This window comes from Haemorhous mexicanus, chromosome 3 (genome assembly GCF_027477595.1).
Source record: "Haemorhous mexicanus isolate bHaeMex1 chromosome 3, bHaeMex1.pri, whole genome shotgun sequence".
NCBI classification, from domain to species: Eukaryota; Metazoa; Chordata; class Aves; order Passeriformes; family Fringillidae; genus Haemorhous; species Haemorhous mexicanus.
The window spans coordinates 66,858,855-66,877,047 of NC_082343.1; the positions used below are offsets into that span (position 1 = coordinate 66,858,855).

The following is an 18,193-nucleotide window of genomic DNA, read 5'->3' on the forward strand; positions in this document are numbered from 1 at the left end:
ATTAAAAAAAAAAAATTGAGATGGTCATAAGCTATCCTCATAATATGCATTTTTAGCAACTCAGATTAAATAATAGGCAGTTTCTTATAATATTTTCAGGCAAAAACGTTTAGCGAGACAGCATAAAAATTAGCAAGGCTTATTTACTAGCTGATTTATACTCCACAAAGGACTTTTTGTTGTGTCATAATTAAAGTCATTATGATTCCACATACCAAAACCAAGGAGATAGCCCGTGGAACAGAGTACCAGTTAGAATGCTTTCTTTTAGATTAGGGATTTCTGCAGTGAAGTATTAGTTGTGAAATTGTAGTTGAAGGTGTAGAATCCAGGGAGCACTTTTCAAGAAAAACAGATAGGGCAGGAAATGCAGAATTCAGAATAAAATTACATATTCCTAGCATATTTTCACAACTATGATATGTATTTTGATATTTCTGTATTTCCTTGAAACTACTTTTCTATAAAGAACTGCCTTCAGATAAGCTTTTATTTTTTATGCATTGCAGTTTGTTCCTGGGTGTATGGTATATCTTACTAGTAGCAATCACAGAATTACATAATCAGAATTGAAAGGGAGATGGAAGATTGCATAGTACAACTGCTCTTCTCAAAGTAGGTTCAACTATAGAGCATTACTGAGGGCTGTGTCCAGTCTGGTTTAGAGTATTGTCAAGGCTGGTGATGCTGCAGCATCTTTGGGCAATTTGTTCCACTGTTTTTCCACCATCACAGTATATTAAAATGGAATTTTCTGTCTTTCAATTCATGCCCTTTGTATCTAGTCTTTTCACTGGGTGTCACTGAGAAGAGTCTGACTCAATTTTCAAACCTTCCTGTTTGATATTTATACACATTGACAGGATCTCCCCTGAGGATCCTCTTCTCTAGGCTGAGCAGTCATAGCTCTCTCAGCTTTTCCCTTTGTCAGATGGCCCAAGCCTTTATCATCCTCTTGGCCTTTTTTTGAACCTGCTCCAGTGCTTCCATGTCATGCTGTTACTGGGGAGCTCAGAACTAGACCCAGCACTCCAGGTATGACTTCACCAGAACCGGTAGCAGGGCAGGGTCACCTCCCTCCAGTGACTTTTGGCAGCACTCTTCATTACACAGCCCAGGATGGTGTTAGCCCTCAAGGGCCTGTTTCTGGCTCATGTTCAAGCTATTGACCATTAGGACCCCCAGGTCCTTGTCTGCAAAGATGCTTTATGACTGATTGTCCCCAGCCTGTGCTGTTGCATTGGGCTCTTCCCATGTCCAAGAACTTCATCAAAGTGTGTCTTCCAGTTTTCAGCAGTATTTAGGTTGGGATTTTTTCTAAAGAAAATTTAAAAATATATCTCAAAAATATATGCTTTAATCATATTGTGTTGTATCTGTAAAGATTTTATACATTCTCATAAGCATATACTTCCTATAGATGAGATATTGAAATAGGGAGTCTGATCCAATTCTTATGTTTCAAAAAAGAAAAAAAACTCCATAGCTGTATTCAAGCATTGTTACAAATATACTTATTATAAATATGTTGGGGGTTTTTGTTTGTTTGTTTTTTAATTGGAAACTTTGTACATTTATGACTTTGGAAGGTAATTATTGGAATATTACAATTAATCAAATAACCTGTACTTCAATAGTTGCATTTTTAAATGTCTTTTTCTATATAGGTGAAAATTTCATTTGAATGCCCAAGCAGCAGCTGCTTACACTAGATTTTGTATATTTCGTCATTTATTCTACCACTATTCCATCTACCTAATTTTGTTTGCTCATGGTTGGTTGCTCTTGTTGTTTGTTTTTTTTTTTTTTTTTTTCCTCTGTCTTGCTTACCAGAGGAGATGATATCATAAAGCATTCTAAGCTACTATTCTTCTCCCAAGTGGTTTTTAACTGCTGGTCTTTGCCATTTATTGTACTTCACAGAAAAAATTATCCATCTTCATAATGATTTCTCTGCTCTTTTCTGGCTTTTTTTATTCTAAATAATAATAAAAATTACAGTTGAACTGTCATTTCTTCTTCTCTGATTTAGAAAAGTACTGAGAACAAATTGATGTCACAAAATAGTTAATGTAAAAAAAAATAAAGCTGAAGAGTACTGAAACTGAAAAGATCAAGGTGTGTAAAAAACAACAGGAAAAAAACTGAGATGTATTCTCATCTTGGCTGTTTAATCCTTGGCCACAACTGTACAAATGTACAGGTGTTAAATTATTGAGAGAATGGCTTATGAGTTTTTGCTATTGTCAGTAGAAACATATTAGGAATTACATTGAAGAAAATAAGCTTTGACTAACAGACTATGAATTTAAAACAGTATATTTTCTAGTTCATATAAAATCTTATGTGAATACAAAATATAATGCTGATCAGCCCTAATTTATGTTGCATTTTATGACTGTGCTAAAACAGGAAATAAAACCAGTAACAAGAATGTTTAGTTACATTGCTTTCCTTTAACTGGAAAACCTCAATGAAATTATCCTGTTGTGGTTTTAGAGGGAATAGATTAGTTAAAACAGAAAGTAATATGATTTGGAGTATTTTATTTCAGATTCATATGAAAATATATTGGAGTACTTACCCTGTTAATTTGCCCCAAAGTTATGAAAGAAAATTGTATGTAATGTACTGCCTTGTGCACTTGTTATTATTCATTTCATTTACCATTTGTGTTTCTCTGAAAAAACCCAACCCAGCAGATTTGTTGGTTATGTTACATGTTAAATCTTTTATTGTTTTTGAGCTGCATTAAATGCGGTTATACAGAAGGTCTTAAAAGCCTCTTTTCTAAATGAAAGATATTTTTTTTTCCTCCCTTCACACCTCCCCCTTCAGACAACCTAATTCTGAGTTGCTTTACCAGCCTATTATTGTATAATTTCCTTATATTTCACATGGAATGTCTTACTAAGCCTGTATCATTTATGTTACACTGTGATGTAAACTCATAAGCAACTGAGCTGACCAGTAGATATTTGCTCTGGTTTTTCCATGCACACACAAAAAAACCCAACTGTTGGGAACCATTCCCTGTTTGCTTAAGGTTGTGCCACTTGAGTGGTTAAAAAGGATATAAAAGAGTGTTCCTGATCTAGTTGTGTCTGAGTTTTTTTCAGACACTTCAAGTGGGATTTTTTGTTGTTTTTTCCTCTTCTCCCTTTCCATTGCAAGATCTCATAAACATGTGCACCCTTGTCTTTCTGTGCATTACTAGAGTCCTGACTGATGTGCTACCATTTCAATGTGTCCTTCTGCAGGCTGTTAAATGTGCTGTGCTGTGAGCTCAATACCCTTTTACTCTTGGAGACTCAGTATAAAGTGTCACAAGTTTTACTCACTGCTCAGGAGGAAAATGTCACAGAAACTTCAGAAGGACCAGGGTAAGAAGTGATTGATGTAAATGTTATTTTAACTATCAAACTCTTCTCCTGAGAACAAATACATGAATGCCTTAGTAGCTTTTAGCAAGCAATGCTTTCACTTAAACTGGCTTCTAACGTCCATAAGTTTCCTTACATGCAGGTTTTTCAGCAGTTTTAAATTATGGAAAGATACAATAGCCTTCTCTTTCTCCCATGTTCACCCCAAAAGTATAAAAAATAAAAAAAATCTATTTTTTAATCGTATTACTCTTAAGTTGTTTCTAAAACAAAAAGTGTTTGAAACTTGTGAATGTAAGTATGCCTTTTAATTTTATATTTTGTAATGTTATGTATTTAATTTAAAATCAGGGTATTGTTTTAATGTTCATGAATTACAAACATCAATACTTTGGGGTTTTTATGGGGGAGTATTTTTGTTGTTGTTGTTATTGTTTGTTTTGTAGCTTTGTCAACTCTCCAACAGTTTATTTGTAGCTTAGTCCACTCTCCAGCTTTTAGGATTTTCCACTGCTGTCTTCTAAATAAAATTGCCCAGCACATTCTTTTCAAAAGGAAAAAAGTATTTTTGGGACAGAAGTAGACAGTCATTTAGTTACTGACATTTTTTCCTTTCTCATGGCATGCTGAGTTTTAAGTATTTTCGTCTTACTGTTTGCTATATGGGACCATTACAGGATGTAAGTCAAACAGTATGGGTGAAGGTGATAGTTATTTACTATTTGAAGATGAAAGCTACTATTTCCCTACTAAAACGAAACTTTTATTAAGAAACTTGGTGAATAAAAACTGGATGTTACTGCTTTCAAAAATTTTGTACCTTAGGCTGCACAGTGACTTCAGACAGCAAGTTGTCTCTGTTTCAAGTAGTGAATAACTGCTAATTTGTGACAGCAGAAATATACTGGTAGGCCAAATAAGGAGCAAATTTTTATGGTCCATTAACTGTCACTGCCCTAATTATATAATTTTTATGTGACATAAGAAAATCTGTGAGATTTTTCTAGTCTTTTGGGTCCAGTAATTGCTCAAATTTTTCCAATCAGTAGTAGGGAGGGAAGAACAAAGTTACAACAATGCTTGGAGACATCTCAAAATGCTTAATGTTTCTTTTTTTTTGTGCCTATATGTATTCCAGCCTGTGTTTTAACTCTGGTGTGTTTCTCAAAATATTCTTGTTTCTTAAAGTTTTCTGAATTAAATAGTCAGTAAATCACTGCTTCTAATTTTTGAAGGTTTGTTGTGTTATGTTTGGGGTTTTTTCCACAGAGTTTTTATAATTGATGGTCTGTCAGTGGAGAGGAACCATGTTCTTGTAAGGATGAATCTGATCGGAGGACCACAGGAAAGGATTTTGCCTTTGAGAGAATTAGATAAGGTTAGAATTTAAAGTTTTCCAGTTTCTTTCTGTAACTTCTGCCTTCATTAGCTGAACATTTTTGCTGATAATTCGGCATGTGAAAAATTATTTAACATCAGACCACCTTTAGCTTTATGAATTGTTAATATTTTAAAGAAGTGATACACTGAGCAAATACATAGCTCCCACTATCTGAGGATTGTCATGTACCTAGGACATACTACGTTCAGACAACATGTTTATTTTGCTCCATTTTAATGTTACTTTTAAGCGAACACAATTTGTTTGGTTTTTTTCCTTTTATCTTTCTGTGTTTTCTTTACTAGCTTTCCATTTATCTTTGTAATATTTGATATTTTTTTCATTCTTGGGTTCTCATATGCAGTATCTAATACCTGGAGCTTTCATCAATGTTCTAACAAAGGAGTGTTTGTTAAGAAACTTCTTTAAATGTTCTATTTCTCCCTGGCTGTCAGTCTCATAAAGATGAAATGCAGATTACTGTCAGCACAACAAAGACACCTAAATCAATGTATAAAGTTGGAAATACAGTTTAGTATGTTGTTGGGGTTTCTTTTTTATATTTTTAAAAAAACTTGGAATTTTCTTTGTGGTTGAAAAAAGGAACTGTAAAATCAAAACTGTCAGTGGTATATGCACCATAAAAAAATTATATTCTCAAATGCTTTTTGGGTTTTCTATGCTTTTTTTTAGTTATAGCGCATCTCATTGGAAATTGTAGTATCAAACAATTTTGGTGCATAGGCTGTAATTCTGGGAACTGTACCTTTGTGTGTTAATTGAGAAAAAGCTATTAATGTTTCTGCTAAATTTATTTATTTATGGACCTGATTTTAGGGCAGTGGTCTATATCCTTGGCCAATGTTTTCATCGTTCCCTGTGCCAAAGTGCTATATTGCAGAAATTCCTAGGAAAGCTGAATTCAGACAAGGTAGGTAGAAAGCATGCAAGCAGTGTAGATTTCATGCAAGTATCTCAGTCAATTTTAAAAATTTCTTTTTCCTTCCTCCCTGCACCCTGCTCCCAACCCTCACATCCCACTGATCATAATCTCATTAAGTACTTAAGGTTTTTTCAGTGCTGGCTGCAATTGTAGCTAAATAAGTTGGTTTGGTTTTGCTTGTCTGGCTTTGTGCAACTGTCAATCTGAAAAGCTGTTTGGTAATCTAATTCTTATGCACACTTCAAGATTAACCTCCTGGCTCGTCTCTGGTGGGTGACTCATAAGGTACATTTATATCATCTCTCTAGTAACTGAAGCAAGACAGTTTGCTTAAACTGCAGAGTTCTTTGTACACTATTTTCGTGATTCACATCCCTGTGTTTACTGAGCTTGGTGGTGTGTGAAATAGACAGCGTTTAGGATAGTTGGTTTCCACATTGAACATCAATTTGGAATGTGAGCAGACTGAAGAATCCTTTGAAGAACTACCTAGGCACAGCAGTTTAATTCACACAGAGAAACTGTTTTAAGGTTTTAGTTTGCCTAGACAATGCAAAAGAATCAGGTGAATTGTTTTGTAAATAAATAATTTATTGTATTTGTTCATGTTTGCTATATCCCTGAGATGAACTTCTTAGAAATTGTGAATTTCCTTAGCAGAGACAGATTTACAGGAGTGATAGAAATTTTACATTAACTGTGGACTATAAAACAGTCTGTTTGTCTATATCTGAGGGAAAAAAAAATAAAAGGTGATTTCCTGCTCTTACCAGAAGAAAGGCCATATAGTTATAAAAGGAGGTTTTCTGTATCTTAGCTTTTGTAATACTGTTCCAGGCTTCCCAAGGCAAGTTTCATAGGACAACAGTCAGATAATGGTAAAGTGGGTGTCTTCAAGGAAGCAGTAGTGTCACTCTTGGGTTGGAAAAGCATATTGTATTGCTATTATTATTCCCAGAACGTGTTCAAAGGATCCCTTAGTTCTCTTACTCAGAATAATTCTGTTGCTTATCATTACCCAGTGGGCTAATGAAATAGATATTGCAGTTGTCACGTTTGTGGATGACAGCCAACTATGAAAAATTGGGTAAAACTTTTTGTGAAAGTAAATTTGCTGAAACGAAGTTTCAAAGGTTTGCAATGAGTTTGATGAAAAAATGACATCAAAGAAATGTTTTAATTTGGAATGGCATTTTTGATGTTAAAGGTAACTGAAGTAAAAGATTATGTAACTGCAAAATGAACAGAACATTTGGTAGTGGAGTCAAAATATTTTGTGTTTGTTGTTTGAAAATAAAAAGGGAAATAAGCCATTGAAAGTGTTCTATTTCAGTACTAGGTTAAAAAAAATACAACAAACAACTCAATTGTGACATCAATCACTCAATTGTGAGACCAAAGCTTTCAGGATGTATAAATTATTTTGAAAGAAAGCATTAGAAGAAATAGATCAAAAATTAAAATAGCGGAGTTCATAAATTGCTATTGTAGTGCTTGCAAAAAAAGAAATCAAAGAACATGAATAGAAAATGGAGAATATCTGATATTAAGTGCTATGATATGGCAATGATAGAAGTTTTCTTTCAAAAGAGAGGTTAAAAATACAATTACAAGATGGATCCATGAGTTACATTTATACAAGATCTTACAAATTCGTTGTTGTGAATATTCAGAATTCATGTTGTGTGCTACTCAGATTGCTTGGATTTAAGAAAAATACTTGTTAAATTTTCATTCTGCTTTAGTGCAAGGAGATAGAGAGGGTTCAGACAGACTTGTGACTGGCAAGAGTTCTGCAGCCATTGCGTGAGTGGGAATGCATGACTGCTTCATTGTATCTGTTGACAAAGGTTGAAGGCCAGCACAATGTCTCTCCTTCCTTGAACTTGTCTGTGTTCAGATTTCATGCTGTAGTGTTTCGTTATGTAACCTGGGAGGTATCATTCTGGTCCTCTTACTTTGCATGTTTCTGTGACATGAATATTTAAGACTAGTAGATTCTTATTACTGTTAATGAATGTATCATTTCTTTGGCTGAAAAAACTGTAACTGTAGATTTTATTCTGTCTGTCCTGACCTCTTATTTGTGTCCTCTTTTATTGCTCAAGAGGAGCTTACCTTTTCTTTGTACTTTGAAAATGTATCTGTATACATCACATAATTGTGATGGCAAATGTAAAAACATAACCTGAGTTGATTTTTAAAATATATTTATATAATGGATGGAGATGTCTTGTGAGCATTTAAAAAAAAAAATTACAGATGTGCCTTGAATATACTGCTAATAGTATATTCAATATATATTCTGTTTATAACCCTTCTTTCAGATGGAGTTGAATGACAGGTGCTATAACAGAACATTTTGGAACTAGTGTGGCCAAACTGAGGTCAGAGAAAAGGAAGCTTCATTTCCAGATCTCTGGACTTCATTTATCCTGTATGTGGTATAATGGAAAACATGGATAAAACAACAAGTAGCCTATGAGGGGTGGATAATTAAAAGGACTGGCTCACACTGAGTTTTCCACCATGAAAACCCAAGACGTGGGTAGGATTTTTATTCTATAAATTCTTTTGAAGGACAGCACAACTTGCAACACTAACACCTAATGGTTCAGCTGTAATAAAAAGCAGAGCAGTGGTAAATCTGACAGTGTACGGAACATTTCCCAGCACCAAGGCCTGAAGGCTTTTTTTAACAAAACTCTTCTTTTAACACTCTTGTTTTTATTCTGTGCCATGATAGTGATCACACACACTGGCAAGTGGATATTTTGACTCACTGAATAAAAAAGGACTGTATTGTAATTTTTTAACCACATTGACTTAGTGGAGTATCTCTTCCATTTCATGAGGACACTTTGAGTAAGCTGACTCACCCAAAAAATATGCTTATATTTGAGGAAAACTTGTAGTGCATCAATGCTTACAAATATCTGTCCTGGTTTTGTAGATGTTAGGTATTGGTTGTGTGGTATATGAGTCTACAGGAAAGGATTTATGGAAAAATAAATTTGGTTGATTGTATTTTAATATGCTCTAATAATTTCAGCCAGTAGTTAGAGTTTGAAGGCTACTGGGTAGCCGTATATTAATGATTCACTTCTATCAAAGATAATTTATAGTGAAACTTCAAATGATTTATGTGGATCATTATTTATATGTGAAAATTAATTATGCCATTTCTACCTGTTCATACTCCAGCAGGATACCCTGTTGCTTTTCTTGTTTATTTGTTCAATTATTATTTCATTAAGGTAATTTGAGGAAGAACTATTAAGTAATTTTCAAAGAGTGATATAATCCTTTTATATTCAGGATAGAACTGTGAAAAGATTTTTATTTTGCTTGTAATAATAATTATAGTGTACATTATTAAAAGTTAAACTCTTTAGAAGGCTATTAAACTCTAATATTCACTCTTCTATTTGCACAGAATACGTTTTTCTTTTTAACTCCTGGCTCTGCAGTTATGACAGTTGGTAAGGAGTGTGGCTGAAGAATATTGTCTGTAAATGTCCTGCAGCGATGCATTCACTGCTTAACATTTCCCTCAACTTGGGTACTCCACCATTCATTAATCTTATTTTCTTCTGAAATCATACATTCCAGAATTGGTACCAAAAATCTGGGGTTATTTCTTATCAAAAGTAATTTGATAATTTATCTCTGCCACTGTTCTCTGAGTTCTTTGCTTTATACTTCTGACTTGAATGGGAACTTGCTGCCATGTTTCAGGTTTGGTTTCATCGAAGGTTTCTTGTTTATTTGTTTGCTTGTTTTTTTTTTGTTTGGCTTTGTTTTTTAAATATGACTTCATTCTTTTTTTGTAATACCTGGTATTAGCAGTGTCTTTAAGTTTTTTTTTAAATTTTCTTTGTCAAAGAATCCAGCCATACTATCTTTCCTGTTATCCCTTATAATGTCACATAAATGCCTTTATCACCTACACTTCTTTGACTTGTACTCCTTTTTATATTTGTCATGGTAGTATTCATGTAAAAGTCTGTTGCCTTTTGCTTCTAAGTCCACTCAATTGAAAAAAGATGAAAGAGTAGTAAGGTCTATGAGAAATGAGCTTTCCTTAATTATATATCTCTATATGGATTTGCTTCTATGTACTAGCCAAATAAATTGTAGTCAGGTTATTCATCTCTCAATTTAGATTTTGAATAAGATATGCATGGATTTACAGATCTTAGTTATTAATCACAGAGAAACACTTCTGCAACAAAGCACAGTCAGATGAGAAGGGACTTGCTGCATTTCTTATGTTTTATAAAACATTGATGAATTTTCTGGGTCTTACTTGCTTTAGAAGCTCTAAACAAGGTAGCTGAAGAATCATTTGAAGAACTATAAAGCAGCATCTTTTAGAAAAGGGAGATCAATTTAAACTTGCTATTATCATGTAGTGGTTCAGATTTCATACATGCATGGAAGTATAGCTTATTTATAATGCAATTTCATAGCTTCATAAGCTAGTAAATGTGGAGGTTTTGGTTTTTCTTTTCATGGGCTTACACAGAATAACCAATGCCAGCACAAAGTAAGTACAAGTAAGGGATGGGATGGCAGAATTAACCTCATATGAAGAAGAGAGCAGAAGTTCAGCAGATTAATTAATTTGACATTAGCTTCTTTTCAATCAGGACCATATTTAAGAGCTTGCTAGCATCAGTAGAGGAAGGTCTCAGTCATTTTCTTCCTCATATTTTCTCTTCTTTCGATTTTTTTTTCTCCTTCCCCTGTTCCCTCACCTTCTATCCTTCACATCATTCAGCAGGTCTTGTATTTTTCCAGGAAAAAAATCAAATTCAAGTCATTAATTTAGGATAACACATGAACTCATTTAGTGACAAACCAGAAAAGAGAAGAAATAAAAGCAGAATTTCTGTTTCTCGGTGTTGGTGTGTTTAGAACACCTCTAGTGGTAGTGGTAGTGTGACAGCTTGCCCTCAGTAACACACAACATGCATAACCCAGAACTGTGTTGTTGCTTAAGTTCCAGCTGCAAGGTAATACTGTTAAGCAAGTTGTAGTTGCCTACTAAGTTGTGAAAGCAAGCTGGCATTTTTTGGATATCATGAGTGTTTGAAGCAATTGTCATTCCAAAAACCCCCCAAGGTTTTTTTGGGCAGGGGAGGGGGGGGAGGTTTGGGTTTTTTTTGGGTTTTTTTTGTGCTGTGATGAACTGCTGGCAGAAGGGATAGCCCACATTTAATGACAAGGGAAGCAAGTGGTTTACCTGGAAGAAAATAAGCCACAGTAAGTTTTCACAGTATGATACCAGTTTCAGTTTGTACTGGATATATTAAATACATTACTGCACCACAATATCTTGGTTGCATGGGTCTCTGGTACATTGACTGATTAGGTCTCAGCTTGTAGTCTCTGATTCTTGTCTGCCAAACTGAATTACTACAATCCTTGAGGAAGTAAAATAACTATTTAACTTGTATCGAGGAGTGTTTCTTTGCAGTTCTTCAATACTCAGCTGTTTCAGAAATAACAAAAAAGGGCAGAGAAAGAACTAGAAATCATACTGATAATACTGTAAGAGTTATATTCTTCTTCACATTAAATTTTCATAAGTAAGCTGTTCTAAGCATCACTGCATGTTATTTGGGAAGATACTGAGGACTTATTTATTTGAGGATAACAAAGAAATTTCAGGTTAATTAATTTGGAGTAGTTATTAATTATAATAATTAAGTTATTATTATAAGATTGTTTTGAAATGTTATGTATTATATAATAAATTACAATGACAGGGATACAATCTACTAATTAGAAATCATGAAGGTCTTTAGATGAGCTTAAAATAATTACATGCATAATCATAATTCTGTTGAAAATACTCTAATAATCTAAAAAGAATAAGATCCTTTGAAAGGAGTGTTTTGAAATAGAAATGCTGTAAAGAAGTAAAAGTACCAGCAAATATTCTTCATATCCGTAGACTTACTCAAACAATTGCTGATGCTTGCCCTGGTTTAGTGCGAATTTAGGGAGGAAATCTCTGAAGAGGTCCCTCTAGAAAGCAGATTCAAGCAGCCCCTCCCCCCACCAGTTTGGGAGAAAAAAAATCTCCTATGAGAAAAATGGAAAAAACTTTAACAAGCAAAGTACTCACAAACATGAAAATTGAATAATATTAATGGTCCAGCAGCAGAGGGATTGTACCCAGCTAGAGTGAATGCTTGTGCATTTGCTTTCTGTTAGGTACCATCTTTTTTTTTCCCCTCCAGATGGCCAGAAAGTATTTCCCAGCAGCATCAAGTACTCTGGGAGCTGTTACCTGGTAGTTGCCAAGTGCCAGGGCAACCAAGAGGGCAAACTGTGTCCTGGGGGGCATTAGACACAGCATTGTCAGCTGGGCATTGTCAGGAGGGGATTGTCCCGCTCTGCGCTGAGGTGGCCTCACCTCAAGTGCTGGGGGCACAACACAAAAAAGACATTAAGCTGTTAGAGAGTGTCCAGAAGAGGGCAACAAGGATGGTGAATGTCTGAGTGGATATGCAGAGTGGTTGAGGTCACTTGTTCTGTTCAGCCTGGGGAAGAGGAGACTGAGGGGAGACCTCACTGTGGTCTTCAACATCCTTGCTAGTGGAAGTGGAGGTGCAGGCACTGACCTTTTCATGCTTGTGATCAATGACAGGATTTGAGGAAATGGTAAGATGCTGAGTCAGGGGAGGTTTAGATTAGACATAAAAATGCTATTCATTCAGAGGGTTGCTGAGTACTGGTACAGGCTTCCCAGGGGAATGGTCACAGCAACAAGCCTTTATGAGTTCAAGAAGTGTTTGTACAACACTCTCAGGCACATGGTGTGACTTTTGAGGTGCCCCGCATAGGGCCAGGAGTTGAACTTGATGATCCGATGAGTCCCTTCCAACTCAGCTTATTCTATGATTGTATAATAAAAAAGCAAAAGCTGTGCACACAGACAAAGCAAAACAAGGAATTAATTCACTGCATCCGGGCAGTGGCAGGCAGGTGTTCAGCCATCTGCAGGAAAGCGGGACCCCATCACCTGTAATGGTTACTTAGGGAGACAAATGCAATCACAGAATCAATTAGATTTGAAAAGACCTCAGGTGCCATTGAGTCCAGCCTTTGACTGAACACCACCATGTCAACTGTCATCATGTCAACATCACTCAGAATGTTCCTCCCCTTCCTCTTTCTTCCCTCACTTTATATACTGAGCATATCGTGTGGTATAAAATATCCCTTTGGTCAGTTTGGGTCACTTGTCCCAGCTGTGTCTCCTCCCAATTTCCTCTGCACCCCCAGTCTCCCTGCTGGGGTAGCAGTAGGAAAGCAGAAAAGTCCAGATCTTAGTAAGCTCTGCTCTGCTTACACAGATCTCTAGAACATCTCTAGATTATCAGCTCTGTGTGCAGCACAAATCCAAAGCATAGCCCCATACTAGCCACTGTGAAGAAAATTAATTCTACCCCAACCAAAATAAGCACAAAATCCCATCAGTAAATAGAATGCTTTGTATAAAGCAAAATGTCATCAGCTTTAGGACTGCTTCTCCAGCTTAATTGTCTTAGGAAAAGGCATATTTATGTAGTCTTTTCTTAAGAAGTCTGCCAAAAATACATGTGGCAATGCAGTTGGCGCTACGTGATCTTTGAGGTCCCTTTCAACTCAAACTATTCTTTCAGTGTATGATCATTATAGAATACCACTAATTTTTCATTTCTTCTAGATAAGGATCTTGACAAGCTCTTAAAACTCTTGAAAAGTCCAGAGAAGCCAACCGGGTGGGCAGAAATTTGTAGAAAACAATTCTGCAAAGTCATGAAAACCAGACCAGATAGCATCAGTGGACCAAGTGAGTATGACTTGAGAAGTTTAACAAAGAAAGCAGACAAAAGACCACTAATAAGCAACTCTTCTTATTATTTTTATTGAGGAGCACATTATCTATACAAGTAGTCCATAATTTTGTGTTGATTATGAAAACTATTTCAATGGTATTTTCCCAAGAAAGCAAGATTTATGCATTTTATGTCCATTTTTTTCTCTTTATGACTGTTATCTCTCTATGTTGTCAGTGAAGTTTGACAGAGAAAGAGGGCCCAAATACAAGTCTTTGTTCCAGGTCTCTAGAGGGTTCATTATTGAGATACTAAGACAATTAAAAAGAAAGCCTGAAAGAAAACAGATGTTTCTCGGAGATTAGTGAATGAGTTAACATGGGTTGAGAAATTATAATAATGGGCAATTTCTGTAAAAAATATCAGAATTAAGCCATACTAAACATGAAAGAATTTGTTCACTCAGGTTTTTCCTAATTTTCATATGCATTTTTAATGAACAGTGTGATCATGCAGGAGTATTGCTATAGCTCAGTTAAAAAACCGAAGCAAAACCACAGATCATCCATATGATGTAAATCATCAGAAGTAAGACATAATAATTCTCTTGTGATATCATAAAAGCTTGTGTAGCCATAAAGAAGTGAGGTGCTCTCAGAAATTGCTGGCTTCCATTCCCATAGGAATTCTGATTATGGTCAGTATGTAGTCTAACTTGTTTACAGGTGCCCAGGGTTTCCCTTTATGTTATTTAGATAAGCAGTTAATACAGCTGGCTGTGCAAATCTCTTCAGATGTTCTGTATCTGCTTGGAGATATTTCAGAAGCAGCAAAATATCTGCAGCTCTGTGGTTTGAGAAAACATCATGTTCACTGAATCCACTTTACAAGAGACAGCTGTGGTGCTGTGTATCTTTTGCAGCATGCAAAGCTCTCCCAAATATCAGAGGAGTGAGAGACTTCAGTCCAGATGCCCAGAAATCAAAGCTTTATAGTTACAGATGGAGCAATCTCCATGGTTTACAGAACAAAGATGTACACTTGTGCTTTCTTTACTGGGCCCATTCTAAGGGGGACTGACATTAACAGGAGTTAAGCCACAAAATAATGAACAAAGATAACATTAGACTCAAAGACTGTATGGAGTAATGTGTATTGATTTGTTAAAAATATTCTGTGATCTGGTGTCAGGATTACCAGATGCTGAATCTATAGAACCTGCTTGAACTCCATCAAAAAATTCTTGAGCAAACTGTACAGTATCAATATCTCTAATTCACCCTTCCCATGTTGATTACTCTCCCATCAACTTGGTCAATACTTTTGTGCTAAATGCTCTGGTAATGCATCGCTTTTGGGATGTCCTTAGACTGGTGTTTTCTCTGCTAAAGCATCACCTCTGACTTTTAGGTAGCTTTTAGGTAATTTCTGTTCTCAGACATCAAAATCTGTTTTTTGAAAGGCTTTATTGAACTGCTAAAAGGAGATACAAACCTTCCAAGCTTGCATGTCTTTTAATACGTCAGGACTGAAAGTCTTGGAATTTTCTTGGTCTCCTAAAACAAAATATTGTAGACAACCAGCTGCTACAGTCTGTTGTTCTAAGCACAATAAGCTATGACAAATACATTCTTTCCAGTCACTACTTCCATAAAGGTGCCACAGATCTGTGGGTGTTAGGGTGTATAGCTCTCTTTTCTTTGGGTCACTTCTCAGCAAGAGAACCATGGGGAGAGCCTTTGGCCAGGTTATGGTTTCTTTTGGACTACTCATTACAGTATTTGTGGCCTCCCTCAAGTGTCTTTAGTACATCTAGAAAAGAACTTTCTGTGTATTTGCATCTAAGATTTGGCAGAAAAAGAAGCAGGCAAATCAACTCCTCTGAACAAGAGCTTAGATTTACGTAGAAAGTAATTACTCAGTAAGAATTTAGGCTTAACATAGTGCATGTTCAAATAGGTCACATGACTGAGAGGTGACTTGTGGTTTTGGTTGTTTTTTTTTCTCTTGAACCAGGATCTCATATTGACTATTTTAGCCATGCCTTTTTCAATTATCTCCTCCTTTTTGTCCCTCATATATGGCAGAATGTTGTTTTCCATTCCAGCAACTTCTTTTTTCATCTGTTCCCAGTAAACATTGTATCAGCATCTCATTTCTGGGCATATTCAACATCCTTATTTTACTCCCCTTTTATAAGACTTGAAACCCAAAGCAAAATAAATTAAGGGTGTTGCAGAGATGATATCAATTATATTCTAACATTTTTCCTTTCATAATAAGATACTCTGCCCCCAAATCCTGTTCTTTTTAAGTTTTATATTCATATGTGATGTGGATAGGGATGGTAAACTCAGCTAAAATTACTTGCTCCATAGAGTCTTTCAGATTTTCCATCACCTATCTCCCTGAGGATCTGGATTTAGATCTCAAATATTCTTTAGGGCCTATTAATTTACCTCCAAATAGTTTTTTCTTAATAAAAACCAACCAACCAAGAAAAGAAAATACAGCAGCTCTTGAACTTGCGTGTGAGAACTTACTGTAAAACATAGGAATTTTCTCCAGCTTTTGTAAATGAAATGTTTGATGGAAGCAGAGTGGTTACAGTAAAAACAGTGTTCTGGAATCCTTTAATATTTTGTGAGCTCTGCATCATCTGAGATAGCTCTATCAAAACATGTTGACAAAAAACGTAGTGTGCCTTTGAGGCAGTTTCATTGTTTGTGATGTATGTGTGCTGCAGCTTTTAGCAATTGCAACAAAAAATTGAAACTAACTGCAGGACTTTCCCCACAGGATAAAAAACCCATGACTGTTGTGTGCTGTAGTAGTGTTTTTAGTTCAGGATAACAAAATGCTGATATTGTACTTTCAAAATAAGTTTTTAGAATAATACAAATTAGATGTTTGCGTCTTTATTTTTATGTCCTTGATTTTCAAATGATGCCATGTTAGAATTTCAGTGAAACAGTAGGTCTTTATTTTATGCAGAAAAAATAATTGCAGATCAGAAATTCTTTCTTCTGATCCCCAAATCAGTTTGGAGCCACTCTAAGCAGTGGCACATGAGTGCATGTGCAGGTGAGTAAAGATTTGTTTTGGTTTGAAGGGCTGTTTTTTCCATTAATAAAGAAAATACTTGTATATTGATATAACATATGCAATGTTCATCTCTAATGGAAGCACTGTGAGAATTATTATCTTGTTTTCTTCTTTTCAGAGAAAATGTAGGTTGTTCATTTGTCATTTTAATGTACAATAATTGAAAGTCCTCCTTGTTCTTGCCATCAATAATGGAATTGCTAACTCTGTTTTTCATATACCTATTAAACTGAAGTATGGTTGATGGAGTTGAAAATTTCTGACACTACTCTTGCAAAAAAGTAACTGTCCAAGATTTTCACTCTTGAATTTCTAGCCCCTGACAGAAGTCACAGAACCACAGAATCCCTTCCACTCAGCAGAGTTGGAAGAGATCGTCAAGGATCATTGAATACAACCCCTGGCCCTGCACAGGACCATCCCCAAGAGTCACACCTTGTGCCTGAGAGCAGAACTGCTGTGAAAATAAAATCCTTTGTATTTTCTTTTAAACTCCTTTGAAACATCTGGATCATAGAACACGATCCAGTTGCAGTAGTTAGAGGATTTTTAAAAGTCTGATGATTTTTGCTTTTTGGTCTTTTTGACTTAAAACTTTCAGAGTAGTAATTAGGTTAGTGCTCATGGTTGTTACCTATTAAAACAGTTTTAATCACATACTTTTTTTAAAGCAGTATTCTTATGCAGTTTTGAAGCTGTTTCAGTTACCTTCCTTTTGTACACTACTTCTTCAAGGAAAAAGAAAACCCTGGAGGAAAGTAGGTGTTTTATAAGCATACTGCAGTAATTTAAGAAATGACTTTAAATTTAAAAACATTTCTGTTTATTTTGTATATAATTACACACATCTAAATTAAAATTCTGTTTATTTTGTGTGTAAGAATTAAATTTCCATGAGATTATTTCTAGACTCTTAAAAACTTTAATACGAACACAGCCAAGCTACCATAATTTAAGAAAAACATTTTCACTGTGTTGGTAGTTCACATAAACTTTACCTGAAAATTTTGACTTTTACAGCAATACTGACTGTACTGTACAATGAACCTGCCTAAATGTCTTTTGTCTAGTTTTCCAGTTAAATGAAGAATCACTGAACCAGTTTTTAAAGTGGTGTGTCCAAATGGCAGCTAAATTGTGTAGTATTAAAAGAAAAAAAATTAAATAGCTACTTGTCATTTCACATGGACATTCCTTTGGAAAAGGCAGTGTCCTGTGAAAACCATTTATTTATGTATTAACCACATGTGTTTTGAGACATATTCTTGTGTGTCTTCATCTCTCAGACTTGATGAAAATATTTTCAAAGATCCTGATAGGCACTTAGATAAATACTTTCAAATGGTGGAAATAAATTTAGTGCTTGAGATTCAAAATATTACTTAGCAGTTGAACTCTCACTTTTATTAACTCAAGCACTGAATTGAAGTATTCACCTGCTGGGTCAAGCATGGGGCTGCCTTATGACAAAAAGAGAAGAAATGTACAATTTCCCAGCTTGGTTTTAAATTTTCTGAATTATGGGATATTTTAGTCATAACATAGT

General features: G+C 35.3%; 1 protein-coding gene across 2 annotated transcripts in view; it reads left to right on the forward strand.

The window, feature by feature from the left end:
- The window catches only part of TBC1D32 (TBC1 domain family member 32), a 74,267-nt gene that overhangs the window by 36,642 nt on the left and 19,432 nt on the right, over positions 1-18,193 (forward strand). For both annotated transcript variants that reach the window (XM_059842210.1, XM_059842211.1), the window contains exons 24-27: positions 3,261-3,383; positions 4,653-4,761; positions 5,602-5,695; positions 13,431-13,556. In XM_059842210.1, coding sequence (XP_059698193.1) covers positions 3,261-3,383; positions 4,653-4,761; positions 5,602-5,695; positions 13,431-13,556 — 452 coding nt within the window. The remainder of the gene's footprint in view (positions 1-3,260; positions 3,384-4,652; positions 4,762-5,601; positions 5,696-13,430; positions 13,557-18,193) is intronic.